This window comes from Hemibagrus wyckioides, linkage group LG27 (assembly GCF_019097595.1).
Source record: "Hemibagrus wyckioides isolate EC202008001 linkage group LG27, SWU_Hwy_1.0, whole genome shotgun sequence".
Lineage (NCBI taxonomy): Eukaryota > Metazoa > Chordata > Actinopteri > Siluriformes > Bagridae > Hemibagrus > Hemibagrus wyckioides.
The window spans coordinates 16,367,524-16,388,541 of NC_080736.1; the positions used below are offsets into that span (position 1 = coordinate 16,367,524).

Genomic DNA, 21,018 nt, shown 5'->3' on the forward strand with positions numbered 1-21,018 from the left:
ATAATACTCTCATTAATACTCTTATAATACTCTCATTAATACTCTTATAATACTCTCATTAATACTCTCATTAATACTCTTATAATACTCTCATTAATACTCTTATAATACTCTCATTAATACTCTTATAATACTCTCATTAATACTCTCATTGATACTCTCATAATACTCTTATTAATACTGTCATTAATACTGTCATTAACACGCTCATAATACTCTCATTAATACTCTCATAATACTCTTATTAATACTGTCATTAATACTGTCATTAACACGCTCATAATACTCTCATTAATACTCTCATTAATACTCTCATTAATACTGTCATTAATACACTCATAATACTCTCATAATACTCTCATTAATACTCTCATTAACACTCTCATTAATACTGCCATTAATACTCTCATTAATACTCTCATAATACTCTCATTAACACTCTCATTAATACGCTCATAATACTCTCATAATACTCTTATTAATACTCTCATTAACACTCTCATTAATACGCTCATAATACTCTCATAATACTCTCATTAATACTCTCATTAATACGCTCATAATACTCTCATAATACTCTCATTAATACTCTCATTAACACTCTCATTAATACTGCCATTAATACTCTCATTAATACTCTCATAATACTCTCATTAATACTCTCATTAACACTCTCATTAATACGCTCATAATACTCTCATAATACTCTTATTAATACTGTCATTAATACTGTCATTAATACTGTCATTAATAATCTCATAATACTCTCATAATACTCTCATTAATACTGTCATTAATACTGTCATTAATACTGTCATTAATACGCTCATAATACTCTCATAATACTCTTATTAATACTCTCATTAATACTCTCATTAATACTCTCATTAATACTGTCATTAATACTGTCATTAATACTGTCATTAATACGCTCATAATACTCTCATAATACTCTCATTAATACTGTCATTAATACTGTCATTAATACTGTCATTAATACGCTCATAATACTCTCATTAATACTGTCATTAATACTGTCATTAATACGCTCATAATACTCTCATTAATACTGTCATTAATACTGTCATTAATACTGTCATTAATACTCTCATAATACTCTCATTAATACTGTCATTAATACTGTCATTAATACTGTCATTAATACGCTCATAATACTCTCATAATACTCTTATTAATACTCTCATTAATACTGTCATTAATACTGTCATTAATACTGTCATTAATACGCTCATAATACTCTCATAATACTCTCATTAATACTCTCATTAACACTCATTAATACGCTCATAATACTCTCATAATACTCTCATTAACACGCTCATAATACTCATAATACTCTCATTAATACTCTTATAATACTCTCATTAATACTCTCATAATACTCTCATTAATACTGTCATTAATACTCTCATAATACTCTCATTAATACTGTCATTAATACTCTCATAATACTCTCATTAACCCTTTAATGTCTGCAACAAGAAAAAGCAATGGAAAAAAAATTTCTTTGCATTTTTTATTTACCTGGGTCAAAAATAACAACAATATATAACTGTTTTTTTAACAGACCCCATAATTATTTAAATATAGGCCTCTACCAAACGGTTGCCCAATGAGCTTGAGTTAAGATAAAAAAATTGTTAATGAAATATAGTGATTCAGAATGAGGGCTACCAAAAGCTTGCACAGAACATTAGAGGGTTAATACTCTCATTAATACTCTCAGTAATAAACTCATTAATACTCTAATACTCTAATTAATACTCTTATTAACCCTCTTAATAATACTGTGATTAATGTAAAGACTGGAGCAGTGACATTATTATTAATAACAGACCAGATTCCACATAATTAATTCAATTAAGCTGCGTGGATGAGAATCATTCTGCTCTTCACTCTGCATTTAGAATGTGTGTGTGTGTGTGTGTGTGTGTGTAGGTGTTGATTGGATAACACTCTATCAAAGCTGCTCGACTGGATACAGGAAGTGTGAGTCCCATTAGTGCTGTCTCTGTGATGGGACATGATGTTGCCTGATTATCCCGAATTCCCCCTGCAGCCTCACACTGTGTGAGAGTGTGTGTGTGCATGTGTGTGCATGTGTGTGTGTGTGTGTGTGCGTGTGTGTGTGTGTGATGGATAGACTGGTTTCTTAACTGGCGTCAGAGGTCACATCTACTCTTTCACGTTACACTACCTCGGCTGTGTCCCAATCCCTGCTGCAGTGTCCAGTTATAAGATTAAAGGTCAAAGGTCATATCAAGTACTCCTTTCTTCCCTTTATACAGCAGCTTTGTTCTCCATTGGCTTGGCTGTGTGCCAATCCAATCAATTAGCCCCAACTGGAATGGAAGAGAGGAAGGAAACAATCATCAAAGTGTCTCTGCTCTCTTCCCTAAATCTCCTCATGAGGCCAGAGGTCAAAGGTCTTTGTCCTCCATCGCTTGGCCATGTCCCAGTCCACACTGTCGAGCTTATTAAGGGCACAAAACAAGCTTGAGCTGATGGAGGAAGGGAACGAGGATCAAGGGCACTAGTGGCTCTCCCGCTGTCCTCCCTAATGGCGTGGTGATTTAGGGTCACTCAGCCAAGGGGTCGTTTAGGGGTCATATGAAGTACTCCGTCCTGCTGTCCCTGAGCTCCGGCTGAGCCCGCGGGTCCTTCTCTTTGGGCTGACGGGAACGCTTGTGTCGAAAACGCAATAGGAAACGCATCATCACTGCCACAACACAAAGCACAACCAACAGCAGGGCTGCTATCAAACCTAGAGAGAGAGAGACAGAGAGAGAGAGAGAGAGAGAGAGAGAGAGAGAGAGAGAGACAAAAGGTAAGACAAATAGAGAAAAAATAGGTTAGAATGTAAGACAGGTGAAAAAGAAAGATGGAGAGTAGAACAGAGAAAAGTAGACAGAAAGACAGAGTGTAAGACAGATGGAGAGAAAGTAAGACAGAGCGTAAGACAGGTAGAGAGAAAGTAAGACAGAGCGTAAGACAGATAGAGAGAAAGAAAGACAGAGCGTAAGACAGGGAGAGAGAAAGAAAGATAGAGCGTAAGACAGGTAGAGAGAAAGAGTAAGACAGAGCGTAAGACAGATAGAGAGAAAGAAAGACAGAGCGTAAGACAGGGAGAGAGAAAGAAAGACAGAGCGTAAGACAGGGAGAGAGAAAGTAAGTCAGAGGGCAAGACAGGTAGAGATAAAATAAGACAGAGAGTAAGACAGATAGAGAGAAAGTAAGACAGGTATAGAAAAAGTAAGACAGAGTGTAAGAAAGGTAGAGAGAAAGTAAGACAGAGTGTAAGACAGGTAGAGAGAAAGTAGGACAGGGAGATAGAAAGTAAGACAGAGTGTAAGACAGGGAGACAGAAAGTAGGACAGAGCGTAAGAAATGTAGAGAGAAGTCAGACAGAGGGTAAGACAGGTAGAGAAAAGGTAAGACAGATAGAGAGAAAATAAGACAGAGGGCAAGACAGGTAGAGAGAAAATAAGACAGATAGATAGAATGTAAGACAGGTAGGGAGAAAGTAAGACAGAGTGTAAGAAAGATAGAGAGAAAGTAAGACAGAGTGTAAGACAGGTAGAGAGAGAGAATAAGGCAGAGTTTAAGACAGGTAGAGAGAGAGTAAGACAGAGTGTAAGACAGGTAGAGAGAGAGTAAGACAGAGTGTAAGACAGGTAGAGAGAAAGAGTAAGACAGAGTTTAAGACAGGTAGAGAGAGAGAATAAGACAGAGTGTAAGACAGGTAGACAGAGAGTAAGACAGGTAGAGAGAGAGAGAATAAGGCAGAGTTTAAGACAGGTAGAGAGAGAGTAAGTCAGGTAGAGAGAGAGTAAGACAGAGTGTAAGACAGGTAGAGAGAGAGTAAGACAGAGAGTAAGACAGGTAGAGAGAGAGTAAGTCAGGTAGAGAGAGAGTAAGACAGAGTTTAAGACAGGTAGAGAGAGAGAGTAAGACAGAGTTTAAGACAGGTAGACAGAGAGTAAGACAGGTAGAGAGAGAGTAAGACAGAGTTTAAGACAGGTAGAGAGAGAGAGTAAGACAGAGTTTAAGACAGGTAGAGAGAGAGAGAATAAGGCAGAGTTTAAGACAGGTAGAGAGAGAGAGTAAGAAAGAGTGTAAGACAGGTAGACAGAGAGTAAGACAGGTAGAGAGAGAGTAAGACAGAGTTTAAGACAGGTAGAGAGAGAGAGTAAGACAGAGTGTAAGACAGGTAGACAGAGAGTAAGACAGGTAGAGAGAGAGTAAGACAGAGTTTAAGACAGGTAGAGAGAGAGTAAGAAAGAGTGTAAGACAGGTAGACCGAGAGTAAGACAGGTAGAAAGAGAGTAAGACAGAGTGTAAGACAGGTAGAGAGAGAGTAAGACAGAGAGTAAGACAGGTAGAGAGAGAGTAAGACAGAGAGTAAGACAGGTAGAGAGAGAGTAAGACAGAGTGTAAGACAGGTAGAGAGAGAGTAAGAGAGTGTAAGACAGGTAGAGAGAGAGTAAGAGAGTGTAAGACAGGTAGAGAGAGAGTAAGACTGAGAGTAAGACAGGTAGAGAAAGAGTAAGACAGGTAGAGAAAGAGTAAGACAGGTAGAGAGAGAGTAAGACTGAGAGTAAGACAGGTAGAGAAAGAGTAAGACAGGTAGATTGCACTGGTGTGTACCTCCGATCACGGCCGTGTCGCTCGTCTCTGAGTTCTTCAGGCGCTCCTTCCCTCGCTTCTCTCCGTCGGAATGGTCTGAGAGGAGGAGAAGAAAGTAACAGAGCTACTGAGCTACTGCTAGTCAAAAAGACACACCCACATTCCCATATATGGACTTTATGCCACACCCCCTCAAGCACTGCTCTCATATACTTAAACTTAAAGACACGTCTTATTAGGATAAATGTGCTAGAGACACACACTAAGCCCCACCCACCCAAATCAGAATAACCTCGCCCTCTCAGCTTGCACTCAGCCTTGCCCACTCAGTGCAAACCAAGCCCTGCCCACTCAGCTCACACTAAGCCCTGCCCACTCAGCTCACACTAAGCCCTGCCCACTCAGCTCACACTAAGCCCTGCCCACTCAGCTCACACTAAGCCCTGCCCACTCAGCTCACACTAAGCCCTGCCCACTCAGCTCAAACCAAGCCACAAATCTCACACTAAGCCCCGCCCACTCAGCTCAAACCAAGCCCCGCCCACAGATCTCACTCTAAGCCCCACCCACTCAGCTCAAATCAAGCCCCGCCCACTGAGCTCACTCTAAGCCCCACCCACTCCGGTGTCTGAGGTGTACGTGTTACCTGACAGTGTGTGTGAGAGGGATCTATCAGCCAGCTCTCCACAGTTGGACTCCACCAGATTCCCGAGCACGCTGACCAGTGAGCTTCCTCGATTCAGAATGGCTGCTTTTAAAGGAGCGAGGTGATTGAACTGAACAGACGAGAGGCAGCCAATGAAACCTCTCGATCCTGCCTGCATCACCTCCTCGTCCACGCCCACCTCATGCCCTGAGGCCCACAGACACGCAAACATCTCAGTGTTAATGAAAGTAAAGTGTGTCACATGACCTGGGTGTGTCATTTCTGAAATCAGGAGGTTTTACTGAAAGCTTCCAGCTAATGAAGATTAAACCATGAAGAACTAGAAACCCACTGGTGATTCTGCCGAGCGTCAGAGAGCGGATCAGGTGTAACTCTCGGTCTGTGGAGAGGAGGAACTTCTGACTCACATCCTTATCCACCTGAGCACAGAGAGCAGGAGAAATCAGGGGGCATGAGTCAGTCTTAATACATGCTACTGAGGGTTAATAAGTGCTAGAGAGCGTTAGTAAATGTTAATGAGCATTAATAAGCATTAATAAGCAATAATAAGTGTTAATGGGGATTGATAAGTGATAGTGAGTGCTAATGAGTAGCTAAGCATAAATGAGTGTTAATAAGTGTTAGTAAGCATTTCTGAGTGTTAATAAATGTTAGTAAGTATTAATAAGCATTAGTGAGTGTTATAAAGTGTTAATAAACATTAGTGAGTGCTAAGTGTTGAGTGTTAATAAGCATTAGTGAGCATTAATAAGTGTTAAGTATTAGTGAGCGTTAATAAGTGTTAGTGTTAATAAACATTTCTGAGTGTTAAGTATTAATAAGTATCAGTAACTATTAATAAGCATTTCTGAGCGTTAGTTAGTAGTAAGTGTTAGTAAGTGTTAGTAAGTATTAATAAGCATTTCTGAGTGTTAATAAGTGTTAGTAAGTATTAATAAGCATTTCTGAGCGTTAATAAGTGTTAGTAAGTATTAATAAGCATTTCTGAGTGTTGTGTTAGTAAGTATTAATAAGCATTTCTGAGCGTTAATAAGTGTTAGTAAGTATTAATAAGCATTTCTGAGCGTTAATAAGTGTTAGTAAGTATTAATAAGCATTTCTGAGCGTTAATAAGTGTTACTAAGTATTAATAAGCATTTCTGAGTGTTAATAAGTGTTAGTAAGTATTAATAAGCATTTCTGAGTGTTAATAAGTGTTAGTAAGTATTAATAAGCATTTCTGAGCGTTAATAAGTGTTAGTAAGTATTAATAAGCATTTCTGAGTGTTAAGTGTTAGTAAGTATTAATAAGCATTTCTGAGCGTTAATAAGTGTTAGTAAGTATTAATAAGCATTTCTGAGCGTTAATAAGTGTTAGTAAGTATTAATAAGCATTTCTGAGCGTTAATAAGTGTTAGTAAGTATTAATAAGCATTTCTGAGCGTTAATAAGTGTTAGTAAGTATTAATAAGCATTTCTGAGTGTTAAGTGTTAGTAAGTATTAATAAGCATTTCTGAGCGTTAATAAGTGTTAGTAAGTATTAATAAGCATTTCTGAGTGTTAAGTGTTAGTAAGTATTAATAAGCATTTCTGAGTGTTAATAAGTGTTAGTAAGCGTTACTAAGTATTAATAAACGTTACTGAGTGTTAAATGTTCATGAGCATTAATAATAGATCCTAATCCTAATAAGGATTAGTGAGTGTTAAGTGTTAGTAAGTATTAATAAGTGTTAGAGTGCTAATAAGTGCTATTAACTGTTAGTGAGTGTTAATAAGTGTTAATGAGTGTTAATAAGCATTAGTGAGTGTTAATAAGTGTTATTAAGATTGATAAGCGTTAACAAGTGTTAGTGAGTGTTAATAACTGTTAATAAGCGTTAGTGAGTGTTAATAAGAGTAAATGAGTGTTAATAAGTGTTAGTGAGTGTTAATAAGAGTAAATGAGTGTTAATAAGTGTTAGTGAGTGTTAATAAGAGTAAATGAGTGTTAACAAGTGTTAGTGAGTGTTAATAACTGTTAATAAGCGTTAGTGAGTGTTAATAAGAGTAAATGAGTGTTAATAAGTGTTAGTGAGTGTTAATAAGAGTAAATGAGTGTTAACAAGTGTTAGTGAGTGTTAATAACTGTTAATAAGCGTTAGTGAGTGTTAATAAGAGTAAATGAGTGTTAATAAGTGTTAGTGAGTGTTAATAAGAGTAAATGAGTGTTAATAAGCGTTAGTGAGTGTTAATAAGTATTAATGAGTGTTAGTAAGTGTTAGTGAGTTTTAATAAGTGTTAGAGTTAATAAGTGTTAGTGTGTGTTAATAAGTGTTAATCAGTGTTAATAAGCATTAGTGAGTGTTAAGTATTATTAAGTATTGATAAGTGTTAGTGAGTGTTAGTGTTAATGAGTGTTAATAATCATTAGCGAGTGTTAATACGTGTTAGTGAGTGTTAATAAGTGTTAGTAAGTATTAACAAGTGTTAGTGAGTGTTAGTGTTAATGAGTGTTAATAATCATTAGCGAGTGTTAATACGTGTTAGTGAGTGTTAAGTGTTAGTAAGTATTAACAAGTGTTAGTGAGTGTTAGTGTTAGTAAGTATTAACAAGTGTTAGTGAGTGTTAGTGTTAATGAGTGTTAATAATCATTAGCGAGTGTTAATACGTGTTAGTGAGTGTTAAGTGTTAGTAAGTATTAACAAGTGTTAGTGAGTGTTAATAAGAGCTGAGAAGTGGAGCAGTGCTGTTACCTGGACGTACATGTCCCTGCCCTCTCTGTGCAGCTGGACCCGGTGCAGTTGTCCATTAGCGAGGCTGTACTCTGTGGCTGTAAACACGCCCGGCTCCTTCTCCTGCTTCAGTTTATACCAAATCTGTAAACTCCCTGAGACACAACACACAGAGAACTTAGTGCTCCTGCTGCTCCACCTCCACAACTACAAGCACACATCTCTAGCTCTCTCTCTCTCACACTCACACACACACACACACACACACACACATACTCTCTCTTCTGTGTGTCTCTTTATTTTCACAAACACAACATTGCCTAAAACACATAGTGAATCAAGTTAAACATGAAAGTGAGAATGAACATGAGAATCTAACAGCTAGCACCTACTTCCAGTTAGCATGTTAGCCTGCTGCGTGTTAACGTGTACCGTTCTGAGCCAGGATGATGGCCAGGTACTGCAGCTGGTATGTGGTGACGGTCATCAGCATGGCGGGAGATTCGCTGGTGAGGAAGCGGAACGCCACGTTTTCCCGAGACCTGCTGCTCTGAGCGAAGATGGACGACGTCTGACGGCTGGAGTTACGCATCACCGAGAACGGCTCCTGGAATGTGTAGATCACCGAGGTGCCACTCTCGAAAGACACAGAAACTTCTAGAGGCGGAAGAAAAAAGAACAAATACATTCAATGTAATGTCTGAATATTCATGAGCAGGGGGCAGAGCTAACATCTACTGAACATTTTTTGTAAATGAAGAAGTGGTATTTGTGTATTGTCTTAACTGTGTCTTGTTTAATGAGCTCTGACCGGTTACAATAAGGGCAAGGGGCAGGGTTAGAGAACACTTTGTGAAAGTTTGTGAAACCATTTTGTGTTTTTTGCTCCACTTCCTCTCTTCCTGCTATCAGCCTGCTAATGTTCTGAGACGGGAAAAAGACCAAACGTGTGGAATAAAGCCAGAGAGACAGGGGTTTAAATGTATGCTAAATTATTCCGAGTCTGAGTCGAGCTGCTCCGCACACGGCCGGGTTTGTTCGCTCATTACGTCTGGAGAAGCTGTAAAAAAAAAAAAAAAATAAAGTAAAAGATTGGGGGCCTCAAGAGGAAGACAGGAACGGAGAGGAGAAATGATTCGACTGGACACTCGGAATCCCGGAATCTGCTCAGATAGTGGCAGGAAAACTCCAGAGTCAGGACGAATCGGGTCATAACCTCCTGCAGGAAACTCACCAATTACAGAGGATAATGATAACAGACACCTCATTAAGGAGGAAGAAGTGAGTGAGAGAGAGAGAACGAGAAATGACAAGGCAGTAATTTCCTCATCGTTTCTCCTCCAGCGCTTTCATCGCACTTTTACGGCCCACTTGATGTCTCCTGTCACACAGTCAGTGTTATGGTGAATAATCATGAGGATAAAAATACAGCGTGTGAGAAAGAAAAGAGGCAAGAGACGTGAGAGAGACGGTTCTGAACATTACCACACATACCAGCGGGGCGTCTCGCTGCCTGCGCTCTTTATTTGTCATTTATTATCTATTCTGGTAGCAGTGGAAGTTTCAAACACTTTCATTCTCCCTGCACCGGACAGGCAGCTCAAACCCTGATCACACTACAGCAGACCTGAAGCACACTAACGGGGTGCCAATACTTTTCTCTTGTCACCCTATTTGTTCTCCTTCCACAGTGTTTTATTCGGTCTCTGCCTTAGCGATTTTTTTAGTTCATTAAACTAATGAGCAACCTGCACTTTTTATCCGTTTAGAGCTACTTTAATGTTGCATCCTCGTCTCACTAAATAACCTTCAAAACAGCGTGCAGTTTTTGGTCTAATCTGTGTGTTCTCGGTGTTCTGTAGTGCACTAGGTAGGGTCTACAGTTGTGTAGGGAGCATATGTAGTGCACAGGAAGCAGTTTGGCATTAGGAACGACAGACTGGATGGAGATGATGAAGTTTTGGAGGTGATGTGAAGGCCAGAGTGTTTGTTGACGCACCGGTTTGACACAGAGGTCCTCCGTACGCAGAGTGTGTGCAGTCACAGACGTAGCCGCTGTTCCTCTCCACGCAGCGTCCTCGATTGTGGCACAGTCGGTTCTGGCTGCTGCAGTGACCTGGACACCCCGCACTCACCCCCCGGGTCTTTTTGGCACGTTCCTCCAGGTCGAAGGTCACGCCGTTTATAGTTAATGCTCTGATGCATCCCAGAAATCCCTTCTGCTTGGAGGTGCTTCCTCCTGCGGGGCGTGAGGTGCACGTCAGAATAAAGCTACAATAAATAAATAAATCTGTTGCAGCACCACACAGCAGCACTACTGTAAAATTACTCTCTCATTAACACCACTAACCACGCCAGAAGCTCCAGGAATAATAATAATTATAATAAAAAGACTGAGGTAGACAAGGTGGTGTCAGATATCAGCGTTGGAAATCGGATTTAAATAGAATTAATCCTCGAACAAACACAATCAGTGGGAGAGCGAACAAAAGAATCCAGCAAAGAAAAGATTAACTGCAGGTTTTACAGCAAAGCCTAAAGATGACCATCTGGGAGACTGGTGTGTTTATCTGAACGTGGGCGTGGCCAGGGGGACGTGCAACTATACATGCATACCTAATTATGAGTTTCAGTGAAACACTGCTTGAAATAAAAATTCCAGCAAAACACTGTGACAGTGAGGAAACAGAAAAGAGGTTTAGAGAGACTTTGATTTAATGAGTTAATCTGACAGTGGGCGTGGTCAACTGGTAACTAAAAAACAAACAAACAAAGGAGGCATGGCCTATGAACTGAAATTGTTGTGGTCCAGAAGTGACTTTCAGAACACTACATCTAATATTTTGTTGTGGTCCAGAAGTGACTTTCAGAACACTACATCTAATATTTTGTACAGGAAAGGAGCGTGTCCTACCAATAAACAGCTGTCCGTTGAGCTGCAGACGGGCGTGGCCATCAGGCGGAGCTTCCAGGAAGCGCTGGGGAAGCTGGTCCACCTGCAACGACGCTTCCTTCACGTTCCGCTCGGCTCGAATGTGGTGCCACTGCTTATCGTTCAGAGGAACGTGGGACTTGACGGTCAGGAACAGAGGACCGTATCCCACATTAAAGGAGAACATCACTGTGGACGGAGCTGAGGAGGCGGGGCCAAGAGTCGTGATCAAAGAGAGTCAGGAAAAGACAGTTGTGTTATTTCCACAGTTTACTAATAAACATGAGGCATCTCACGCTGGCTGGAACAGACCTGGATGTGTGATCTATCCAGCTAGCTTTAAACTGCTTACAAATATTCAGTAGCATGTAAATATTTGACTGTTAAACTCCAAAAGCAATACGCTAAACAGGATTCCAGTGGCTTCATAGGCCACATGGAACATCATGAACAAAATGAATGGAGTAGAACGTTCTGGAAAATTGCACCATTTCGGGAGATCTGGGCTCCAATTGTTCCTATCATTCATCAACAAGCTATCAGCTAACTATCTAGCATTAGCCAGCAGTCGCACGCAGCATTATTAATGACACTCGCAGTGCGGTGGAAACACTCGCTCTGTCAGGAAGATGAAATATCTGTGTGTTGGATTGTGAAGCAGTATAAAGATCTGACGTGGAGGATAAATCACTGTACAGCAAAATGCTAATAAACCTTTATACATGTTTAAGAGAGCGCCTCACTCACCGCTCAGCTCCAGACGGATAAAGTCTCGGACTCCCGTGTTCTCCAGGAAGACTCCAGAGGGTGCCGTGGTCTTGAAGTAAAAGGAGACATCGAGACTGAGCTCAGCCTGCAGCGTGGGGAAGTTCAGGGGCGACAACTCCTCATAGAACGACACAGCGTTCCACAGAAACCCTGCGTAATGGAAGACATGAATGCCTAGGATTAGCATAGAGCAGTGACATCATGGCTTAGTGTTAGCGTAACCTCATGAGAAAGCTGCTGGCCTCTGTTACATATAGCTACAGAGCAGTATATAATCCGTTTCGAGCTCATTCATCAGTACAATTCTGGAACATTCTCAGTGTAATTTGATGCGAACGTTTAGAACTTGAGCAAGTTTTAATCATGTAATATAATAATGATAAGAAGAAGAATTTACTTCAGCTTTATTTTGTATTTGATTTTTCTATTCCAGAAGCATCTTACTGTCTCCATGGCACTGCAGAGATCCGACTCTGTAAACAGCTTCTGAGCCGCTTCGGTTCGTGTCTCCCACCACCACCTCAGTGACCGGAAGATGCTCCTTATAGGACAGCAAACCCGTATCGTTCTCCCTGAACACAACACACGCTCGTCAACTCGTAATCTTTAACCTCCTTCATTAACAAAAAAAAAGAAATGGTTCATGAAATCGTATGGATTTTGGTCAAAGCAGAAGAATATTCAGGATTCCTTCACAGCTTCTTCTGCAGATGATAAAATGCAGCTCTTTCTCAACTTTTATTTCAGACTGTAACTGTAGTCTCGAAGACTGCAACATTGTGAAATTTATTATTAGCCAGCTGAAGTAAAATGACTTTAGCATCTGTAACTATCTAGCTAGCATCAATGAGTTAGCCGGCTAGCTGTGTTCTGCTGAAAGTAAATGTACAGAAGCTCAGGTGTCGTACCAGGAGCTCCGGTCTGCGTCACAGTTGCAGAAGTGGTTCATATTGATGCAGTTTTCAGCCAAATTGCAGGAACACTGCTGAATTCCTGGCAGTAACCCGGCCCAGTAGGTCTGCTTTTGTCCAGCTCTGTCCTTCCACCACGATAATGGAATTCCATCTGAGGAAAAAGATCACAGCATCTCTTTCAGTTTCCATATCACAACATCCCAGAATCCTAGTGTCTTGGTTCTACTGGTGGTCTAGTGTGCTTCCTCATGCTCTGTTCTCTCATGCTGAATGTATCATGGTAGTGAACATGATCAATAAACATCTGAGACAACTCAGAACTCTCACCCCTGGTGTTGAACAGGCGGGACTTCCTGCAGCGATACATCACTTCCTGTTGGCAGTGCTGCGCTCTGTGCAGCAGGGTTGTGAGCTGCTGCAGTGACGCACTGTAGTTTAGCTTCATGATGTGTGGCTTCTGAAAACTCGAACCCTGAACACTCACCGGCTCAGAGCTGTTGTGACCAATTACCGTCCACACCTTCTCCGCTGCACACACACACTCAGTCACACTTGCTCAAACCATGAAGGATATATTCTTGTGTGTGTGTGTGTGCACTCACCACTCATATTGCAGTAGACGACGGTATGTGTGAGCGGCCCACTACCATCCGGGTCGATGGAGAAAAACCCTGAGGAGCTTCCTGCCAGTCTGTGTGCTTCACAAGACACTTCAAAGATGGCTGAAATGGAAAACACAGGGAGGATCTGATCACAGCTGCGTGATGTATCAGATAACCACAAGCCCTGGTGTGGCCCCTGGCAATGTATAAAGAGAAAAGAAAAAAAACGTCTGAGAGTATCACGCTGCAGTGGTAGGCCACCAAGCCACAACTCTAGTTTCCTTTACATCAGTTTAATCAGTGTGACGCAAACATCTGGGTTTGTAGAACACAATCCAGCACAGTGTGTGTGTGTTAGTGTGTGTTAGTGTGACTCACAGTTGTGGCAGGTCGCTCCGATGTATCCTGTACCAGAGCAGTCACACCTGAAGGAGCTCCAGGATTGAGAACATTCACCACCATGCTCACAGTAACTGGGCAAACACCTGCACACATCAATACTGTGTGAAATACAAACCTCCAGATTACGTTCTCAGATGTTCAGCTGAAGAGTTCCTCAGACCCTCACACCGCTCTGGATCATCCCCCAGAGACGTCAACATGACCCTGCATTTGCTTCACCATATCTCATGCAAGATCTTTATCGCCCCTTCTCCAATCGTGCTGTCTGATTCCATGGCCAAGTAAGGTTCGTCAGGGACATATGACCACTGCCCACAGGGTGACAGATCTCACCACGTGGTGATCACCTGACAGAACTGGATCTCTTTTTATCGAACCATCAAGCCATAAATCTGACTGAATTGTGACCCAAAGGTACTCTGAAACTCCATGTGAGCAACCTTGTACTGGAACTCGGAGTTTGAACACAAATCACTTTGCTCAGCTTCACATGTGGGAGGTTGTTCCTTTACATCATTTCCCTCCAGATATCATCTTCTTCCCAACATGAGCCCTGAAGAATCAATACTGTCAATGTACCAAGATTTACCCCATAATCAAGGTTCAGTCTGCAGCTGGCCTTAACTTTTCCCCCTGTGAGAGGTGACACCACATTGTGGAGACTCCACATAGCTGATCTGGGCTGAGCCTTAATTAGATTCTCAGGTGAGCCTCCATGACCCTGCTCCAGGCAGGTGAGTCTCCTCACCAGCTAAAGAACTGTTCGAGGGAGTCTTTCTGTTTGACCTTTCCCTCAGATCCCCTGACATCTTGACCACAGAGTGTGTTAGGATTATGATTATAAGACTGACCTTCATCTCCACCACAAGACCCTTTCAATAATGCAAAAAAAAATCCCTTTGATAAATCAATAAATACCTTTGAAGGCACATCTGCTGAAAACTTAAGCTCTACACACACACACACACACACACACACACAGGGCAGTATTTGAGGTATCTGAGTCCTCTGGTTGTTAGCCAAGATCCCATTGATCCACCTGATCGAGCCAAAACACTCCAGCTGGGCAAGACAAAGAAGCAAGGCTAAGCTAGGTTGTGCTATGCTAAGCCCAGCTAGCGCTACATCAATAATTCACAGGAGGAAGTGGAAGCAAGTTCCATTCTGTAATCAATGGCCTTTGATGGCGGCAGGTAATATATCCACTGGAGACAAAAATCTAAGTAGCTCGAGTTGCATGAATGATCCAAACATTCATTTAGCATTCCAGCTTCATTAAATATTTATTTTACTTCCTTAAATAATTTTTCATATGTCCTGCTGGCTAACTGGCTAACTCCTAAAGCTAACAATAATTACAATCAAATTCAGTGATTTAGATTTACGGTTTTAACTGTGATGCTAGTTTTTGTATTAGCATGTTTATTATAATGCTAATTTGTGTGTTAGGGTCTTTAATGCTAGTGAGTGTTCACGTTTGCTATAACGCTAGTGTGTGTTAGGGTGTTTACTGTAACACTAGTGTGTGTGTTAGCATGTGTACTGTAACGCTAGTGTGTGTGTGTTAGGGTGTTTACTAAAACGCCAGTGTGTGCATTAGCGTGTTTACTGTAACGCTTGTGTGTATTAGCAGGTGTACTGTAACGCTAGTGTGTGTGTTAGGGTGTTTACTGTAACACTAGTGTGTGTGTTAGGGTGTTTACTGTAACGCTAGTGTGTGTGTTAGGGTGTTTACTGTAACGCTAGTGTGTGTGTGTTAGGGTGTTTACTGTAACGCTAGTGTGTGTGTTAGGGTGTTTACTGTAACGCTAGTGTGTGTGTTAGGGTGCTTACTGTAACGCTAGTGTGTGTGTGTTAGGGTGTTTACTGTAACGCTAGTGTGTGTGTTAGGGTGTTTACTGTAACGCTAGTGTGTGTGTGTTAGGGTGTTTACTGTAACGCTAGTGTGTGTGTGTTAGTGTGTTTACTGTAACGCTAGTGTGTGTGTGTTAATGTGTTTACTGTAACGCTAGTGTGTGTGTGTTAGGGTGTTTACTGTAACGCTAGTGTGTGTGTTAGGGTGTTTACTGTAACGCTAGTGTGTGTGTGTTAGGGTGTTTACTGTAACGCTAGTGTGTGTGTTAGGGTGTTTACTGTAACGCTAGTGTGTGTGTTAGGGTGTTTACTGTAACGCTAGTGTGTGTGTTAGGGTGTTTACTGTAACGCTAGTGTGTGTGTGTTAGGGTGTTTACTGTAACACTAGTGTGTGAGTGTTAGGGTGTTTACTGTAACGCTAATGTGTGTGTGTTAGGGTGTTTACTGTAACGCTAGTGTGTGTGTTAGGGTGTTTACTGTAACGCTAGTGTGTGTGTTAGGGTGTTTACTGTAACGCTAGTGTGTGTGTGTTAGGGTGTTTACTGTAACGCTAGTGTGTGTGTGTTAGGGTGTTTACTGTAACACTAGTGTGTGTGTGTTAGGGTGTTTACTGTAACGCTAGTGTGTGTGTGTTAGGGTGTTTACTGTAACGCTAATGTGTGTTAGGGTGTTTACTGTAACACTAGTGTGTGTGTGTTAGGGTGTTTACTGTAACGCTAGTGTGTGTGTTAGGGTGTTTACTGTAACGCTAGTGTGTGTGTTAGGGTGTTTACTGTAACGCTAGTGTGTGTGTTAGGGTGTTTACTGTAACGCTAATGTGTGTTAGGGTGTTTACTGTAACGCTAGTGTGTGAGTGTTAGGGTGTTTACTGTAACACTAGTGTGTGTGTGTTAGGGTGTTTACTGTAACGCTAGTGTGTGTGTGTTAGGGTGTTTACTGTAACACTAGTGTGTGTGTGTTAGGGTGTTTACTGTAACGCTAATGTGTGTTAGGGTGTTTACTGTAACGCTAGTGTGTGTGTTAGGGTGTTTACTGTAACGCTAATGTGTGTTAGGGTGTTTACTGTAACGCTAGTGTGTGTTAGGGTGTTTACTATAACGCTAATGTGTGTTAGGGTGTTTACTGTAACGCTAGTGTGTGTGTGTTAGGGTGTTTACTGTAACGCTAGTGTGTGTGTTAGGGTGTTTACTGTAACGCTAGTGTGTGTGTTAGGGTGTTTACTGTAACGCTAGTGTGTGTGTGTTAGTGTGTTTACTGTAACGCTAGTGTGTGTGTGTTAATGTGTTTACTGTAACGCTAGTGTGTGTGTGTTAGGGTGTTTACTGTAACGCTAGTGTGTGTGTTAGGGTGTTTACTGTAACGCTAGTGTGTGTGTTAGGGTGTTTACTGTAACGCTAATGTGTGTTAGGGTGTTTACTGTAACGCTAGTGTGTGTGTGTTAGGGTGTTTACTGTAACACTAGTGTGTGAGTGTTAGGGTGTTTACTGTAACACTAGTGTGTGTGTGTTAGGGTGTTTACTGTAACGCTAGTGTGTGTGTGTTAGGGTGTTTACTGTAACACTAGTGTGTGTGTGTTAGGGTGTTTACTGTAACACTAGTGTGTGTGTGTTAGGGTGTTTACTGTAACGCTAGTGTGTGTGTGTTAGGGTGTTTACTGTAACGCTAGTGTGTGTGTGTTAGTGTGTTTACTGTAACGCTAGTGTGTGTGTGTTAGTGTGTTTACTGTAACGCTAATGTGTGTGTTAGGGTGTTTACTGTAACGCTAATGTGTGTGTTAGGGTGTTTACTGTAACGCTAGTGTGTGTGTGTTAGGGTGTTTACTGTAACTAGTGTGTGTGTGTTAGGGTGTTTACTGTAACACTAGTGTGTGTGTGTTAGTGTGTTTACTGTAACGCTAGTGTGTGTGTGTTAGGGTGTTTACTGTAACACTAGTGTGTGTGTGTTAGGGTGTTTACTGTAACGCTAGTGTGTGTGTGTTAGGGTGTTTACTGTAACGCTAATGTGTGTGTTAGGGTGTTTACTGTAACGCTAGTGTGTGTGTTAGGGTGTTTACTGTAACGCTAATGTGTGTGTTAGGGTGTTTACTGTAACGCTAGTGTGTGTGTTAGCATGTGTACTGTAACGCTAGTGTGTGTGTGTTAGGGTGTTTACTGTAACACTAGTGTGTGTGTTAGGGTGTTTGCTGTAACGCTAGTGTGTGTGTGTTAGTGTGTTTACTGTAACACTAGTGTGTGTGTTAGGGTGTTTGCTGTAACGCTAGTGTGTGTGTGTTAGTGTGTTTACTGTAACGCTAGTGTGTGTGTTAGGGTGTTTACTGTAACACTAGTGTGTGTGTGTTAGGGTGTTTGCTGTAACGCTAGTGTGTGTGTGTTAGTGTGTTTACTGTAACACTAGTGTGTGTGTGTTAATGTGTTTACTGTAACACTAGTGTGTGTGTGTTAGGGTGTTTACTGTAACACTAGTGTGTGTGTGTTAGGGTGTTTACTGTAACGCTAGTGTGTGTGTGTTAGTGTGTTTACTGTAACACTAGTGTGTGTGTTAGGGTGTTTACTGTAACACTAGTGTGTGTGTGTTAATGTGTTTACTGTAACACTAGTGTGTGTGTTAATGTGTTTACTGTAACACTAGTGTGTGTGTGTTAGGGTGTTTGCTGTAACGCTAGTGTGTGTGTGTTAGTGTGTTTACTGTAACACTAGTGTGTGTGTGTTAATGTGTTTACTGTAACACTAGTGTGTGTGTTAGGGTGTTTGCTGTAACGCTAGTGTGTGTGTGTTAGTGTGTTTACTGTAACACTAGTGTGTGTGTTAGGGTGTTTGCTGTAACGCTAGTGTGTGTGTGTTAGTGTGTTTACTGTAACACTAGTGTGTGTGTGTTAATGTGTTTACTGTAACACTAGTGTGTGTGTGTTAGGGTGTTTACTGTAACACTAGTGTGTGTGTGTTAGGGTGTTTACTGTAACGCTAGTGTGTGTGTGTTAGTGTGTTTACTGTAACACTAGTGTGTGTGTTAGGGTGTTTGCTGTAACGCTAGTGTGTGTGTGTTAGTGTGTTTACTGTAACACTAGTGTGTGTGTGTTAATGTGTTTACTGTAACACTAGTGTGTGTGTTAGGGTGTTTGCTGTAACGCTAGTGTGTGTGTGTTAGTGTGTTTACTGTAACACTAGTGTGTGTGTTAGGGTGTTTACTGTAACACTAGTGTGTGTGTGTTAGTGTGTTTACTGTAACACTAGTGTGTGTGTGTTAGGGTGTTTGCTGTAACGCTAGTGTGTGTGTGTTAATGTGTTTACTGTAACACTAGTGTGTGTGTGTTAATGTGTTTACTGTAACACTAGTGTGTGTGTGTTAGGGTGTTTGCTGTAACACTAGTGTGTGTGTGTTAGGGTGTTTACTGTAACACTAGTGTGTGTGTGTTAGGGTGTTTACTGTAACGCTAGTGTGTGTGTGTTAGGGTGTTTACTGTAACACTAGTGTGTGTGTTAGGGTGTTTACTGTAACACTAGTGTGTGTGTGTTAATGTGTTTACTGTAACACTAGTGTGTGTGTTAGGGTGTTTACTGTAACACTAGTGTGTGTGTGTTAATGTGTTTACTGTAACACTAGTGTGTGTGTTAATGTGTTTACTGTAACACTAGTGTGTGTGTGTTAGGGTGTTTACTGTAACACTAGTGTGTGTGTGTTAATGTGTTTACTGTAACACTAGTGTGTGTGTGTTAGGGTGTTTACTGTAACGCTAGTGTGTGTGTGTTAGGGTGTTTGCTGTAACGCTAGTGTGTGTGTTAGGGTGTTTACTGTAACACTAGTGTGTGTGTTAGGGTGTTTGCTGTAACGCTAGTGTGTGTGTGTTAGTGTGTTTACTGTAACACTAGTGTGTGTGTGTTAGTGTGTTTACTGTAACACTAGTGTGTGTGTGTTAGTGTGTTTACTGTAACACTAGTGTGTGTGTGTTAGGGTGTTTGCTGTAACGCTAGTGTGTGTGTGTTAGTGTGTTTACTGTAACACTAGTGTGTGTGTGTTAATGTGTTTACTGTAACACTAGTGTGTGTGTGTTAGGGTGTTTACTGTAACACTAGTGTGTGTGTGTTAGGGTGTTTACTGTAACACTAGTGTGTGTGTGTTAGGGTGTTTGCTGTAACGCTAGTGTGTGTGTGTTAGTGTGTTTACTGTAACACTAGTGTGTGTGTGTTAATGTGTTTACTGTAACACTAGTGTGTGTGTGTTAGGGTGTTTACTGTAACACTAGTGTGTGTGTGTTAGGGTGTTTGCTGTAACGCTAGTGTGTGTGTGTTAGTGTGTTTACTGTAACACTAGTGTGTGTGTGTTAATGTGTTTACTGTAACACTAGTGTGTGTGTGTTAGGGTGTTTACTGTAACACTAGTGTGTGTGTGTTAGGGTGTTTACTGTAACGCTAGTGTGTGTGTGTTAGTGTGTTTACTGTAACACTAGTGTGTGTGTGTTAGGGTGTTTGCTGTAACGCTAGTGTGTGTGTGTTAGTGTGTTTACTGTAACACTAGTGTGTGTGTGTTAGGGTGTTTACTGTAACACTAGTGTGTGTGTGTTAGGGTGTTTGCTGTAACGCTAGTGTGTGTGTGTTAGTGTGTTTACTGTAACACTAGTGTGTGTGTGTTAATGTGTTTACTGTAACACTAGTGTGTGTGTGTTAGGGTGTTTACTGTAACGCTAGTGTGTGTGTGTTAGGGTGTTTACTGTAACACTAGTGTGTGTGTTAGGGTGTTTACTGTAACACTAGTGTGTGTGTGTTAATGTGTTTACTGTAACACTAGTGTGTGTGTTAATGTGTTTACTGTAACACTAGTGTGTGTGTGTTAGGGTGTTTACTGTAACACTAGTGTGTGTGTGTTAGGGTGTTTACTGTAACGCTAGTGTGTGTGTGTTAGTGTGTTTACTGTAACACTAGTGTGTGTGTGTTAATGTGTTTACTGTAACACTAGTGTGTGTGTGTTAGTGTGTTTACTGTAACACTAGTGTGTGTGTGTTAATGTGTTTACTGTAACGCTAGTGTGTGTGTGTTAGTGTGTTTACTGTAACACTAGTGTGTGTGTGTTAATGTGTTTACTGTAACACTAGTGTGTGTGTGTTAATGTGTTTACTGTAACACTAGTGTGTGTGTGTTAGTGTGTTTACTGTAACACTAGTGTGTGTGTGTTAATGTGTTTACTGTAACGCTAGTGTGTGTGTGTTAGTGTGTTTACTGTAACACTAGTGTGTGTGTGTTAGTGTGTTTACTGTAACACTAGTGTGTGTGTGTTAGTGTGTTTACTGTAACACTAGTGTGTGTGTGTTAATGTGTTTACTGTAACGCTAGTGTGTGTGTGTTAGTGTGTTTACTGTAACGCTAGTGTGTGTGTGTTAATGTGTTTACTGTAACGCTAGTGTGTGTGTTAGGGTGTTTACTGTAACGCTAGTGTGTGTGTGTTAGGGTGTTTACTGTAACGCTAGTGTGTGTGTGTTAGTGTGTTTACTGTAACACTAGTGTGTGTGTGTTAATGTGTTTACTGTAACGCTAGTGTGTGTGTTAGGG

General features: G+C 41.0%; 1 protein-coding gene across 3 annotated transcripts in view; it reads right to left on the reverse strand.

The window, feature by feature from the left end:
• Positions 1-1,424: 1,424 nt before the first annotated feature.
• cntnap5b (contactin associated protein family member 5b) overlaps positions 1,425-21,018 on the reverse strand; it is a 120,270-nt gene continuing 100,676 nt past the window's right edge. Inside the window, exons 12-25 of one of the 3 annotated variants that reach the window (XM_058382402.1) lie at positions 13,601-13,707; positions 13,223-13,342; positions 12,948-13,148; positions 12,615-12,771; positions 12,151-12,278; positions 11,686-11,856; positions 10,921-11,139; positions 10,006-10,245; positions 8,439-8,663; positions 8,028-8,161; positions 5,646-5,733; positions 5,294-5,500; positions 4,669-4,743; positions 1,425-2,785 (exon numbers count right to left, since the gene is read on the reverse strand). In XM_058382402.1, coding sequence (XP_058238385.1) covers positions 2,628-2,785; positions 4,669-4,743; positions 5,294-5,500; positions 5,646-5,733; positions 8,028-8,161; positions 8,439-8,663; positions 10,006-10,245; positions 10,921-11,139; positions 11,686-11,856; positions 12,151-12,278; positions 12,615-12,771; positions 12,948-13,148; positions 13,223-13,342; positions 13,601-13,707 — 2,230 coding nt within the window. In that variant the 3' untranslated portion in view covers positions 1,425-2,627. Of the gene's footprint in view, positions 2,786-4,668; positions 4,744-5,293; positions 5,501-5,645; positions 5,734-8,027; positions 8,162-8,398; positions 8,664-10,005; positions 10,246-10,920; positions 11,140-11,685; positions 11,857-12,150; positions 12,279-12,614; positions 12,772-12,947; positions 13,149-13,222; positions 13,343-13,600; positions 13,708-21,018 lie in introns of those variants that run through there. The other 2 variants (XM_058382403.1, XM_058382404.1) reach the window with 2 other exon arrangements.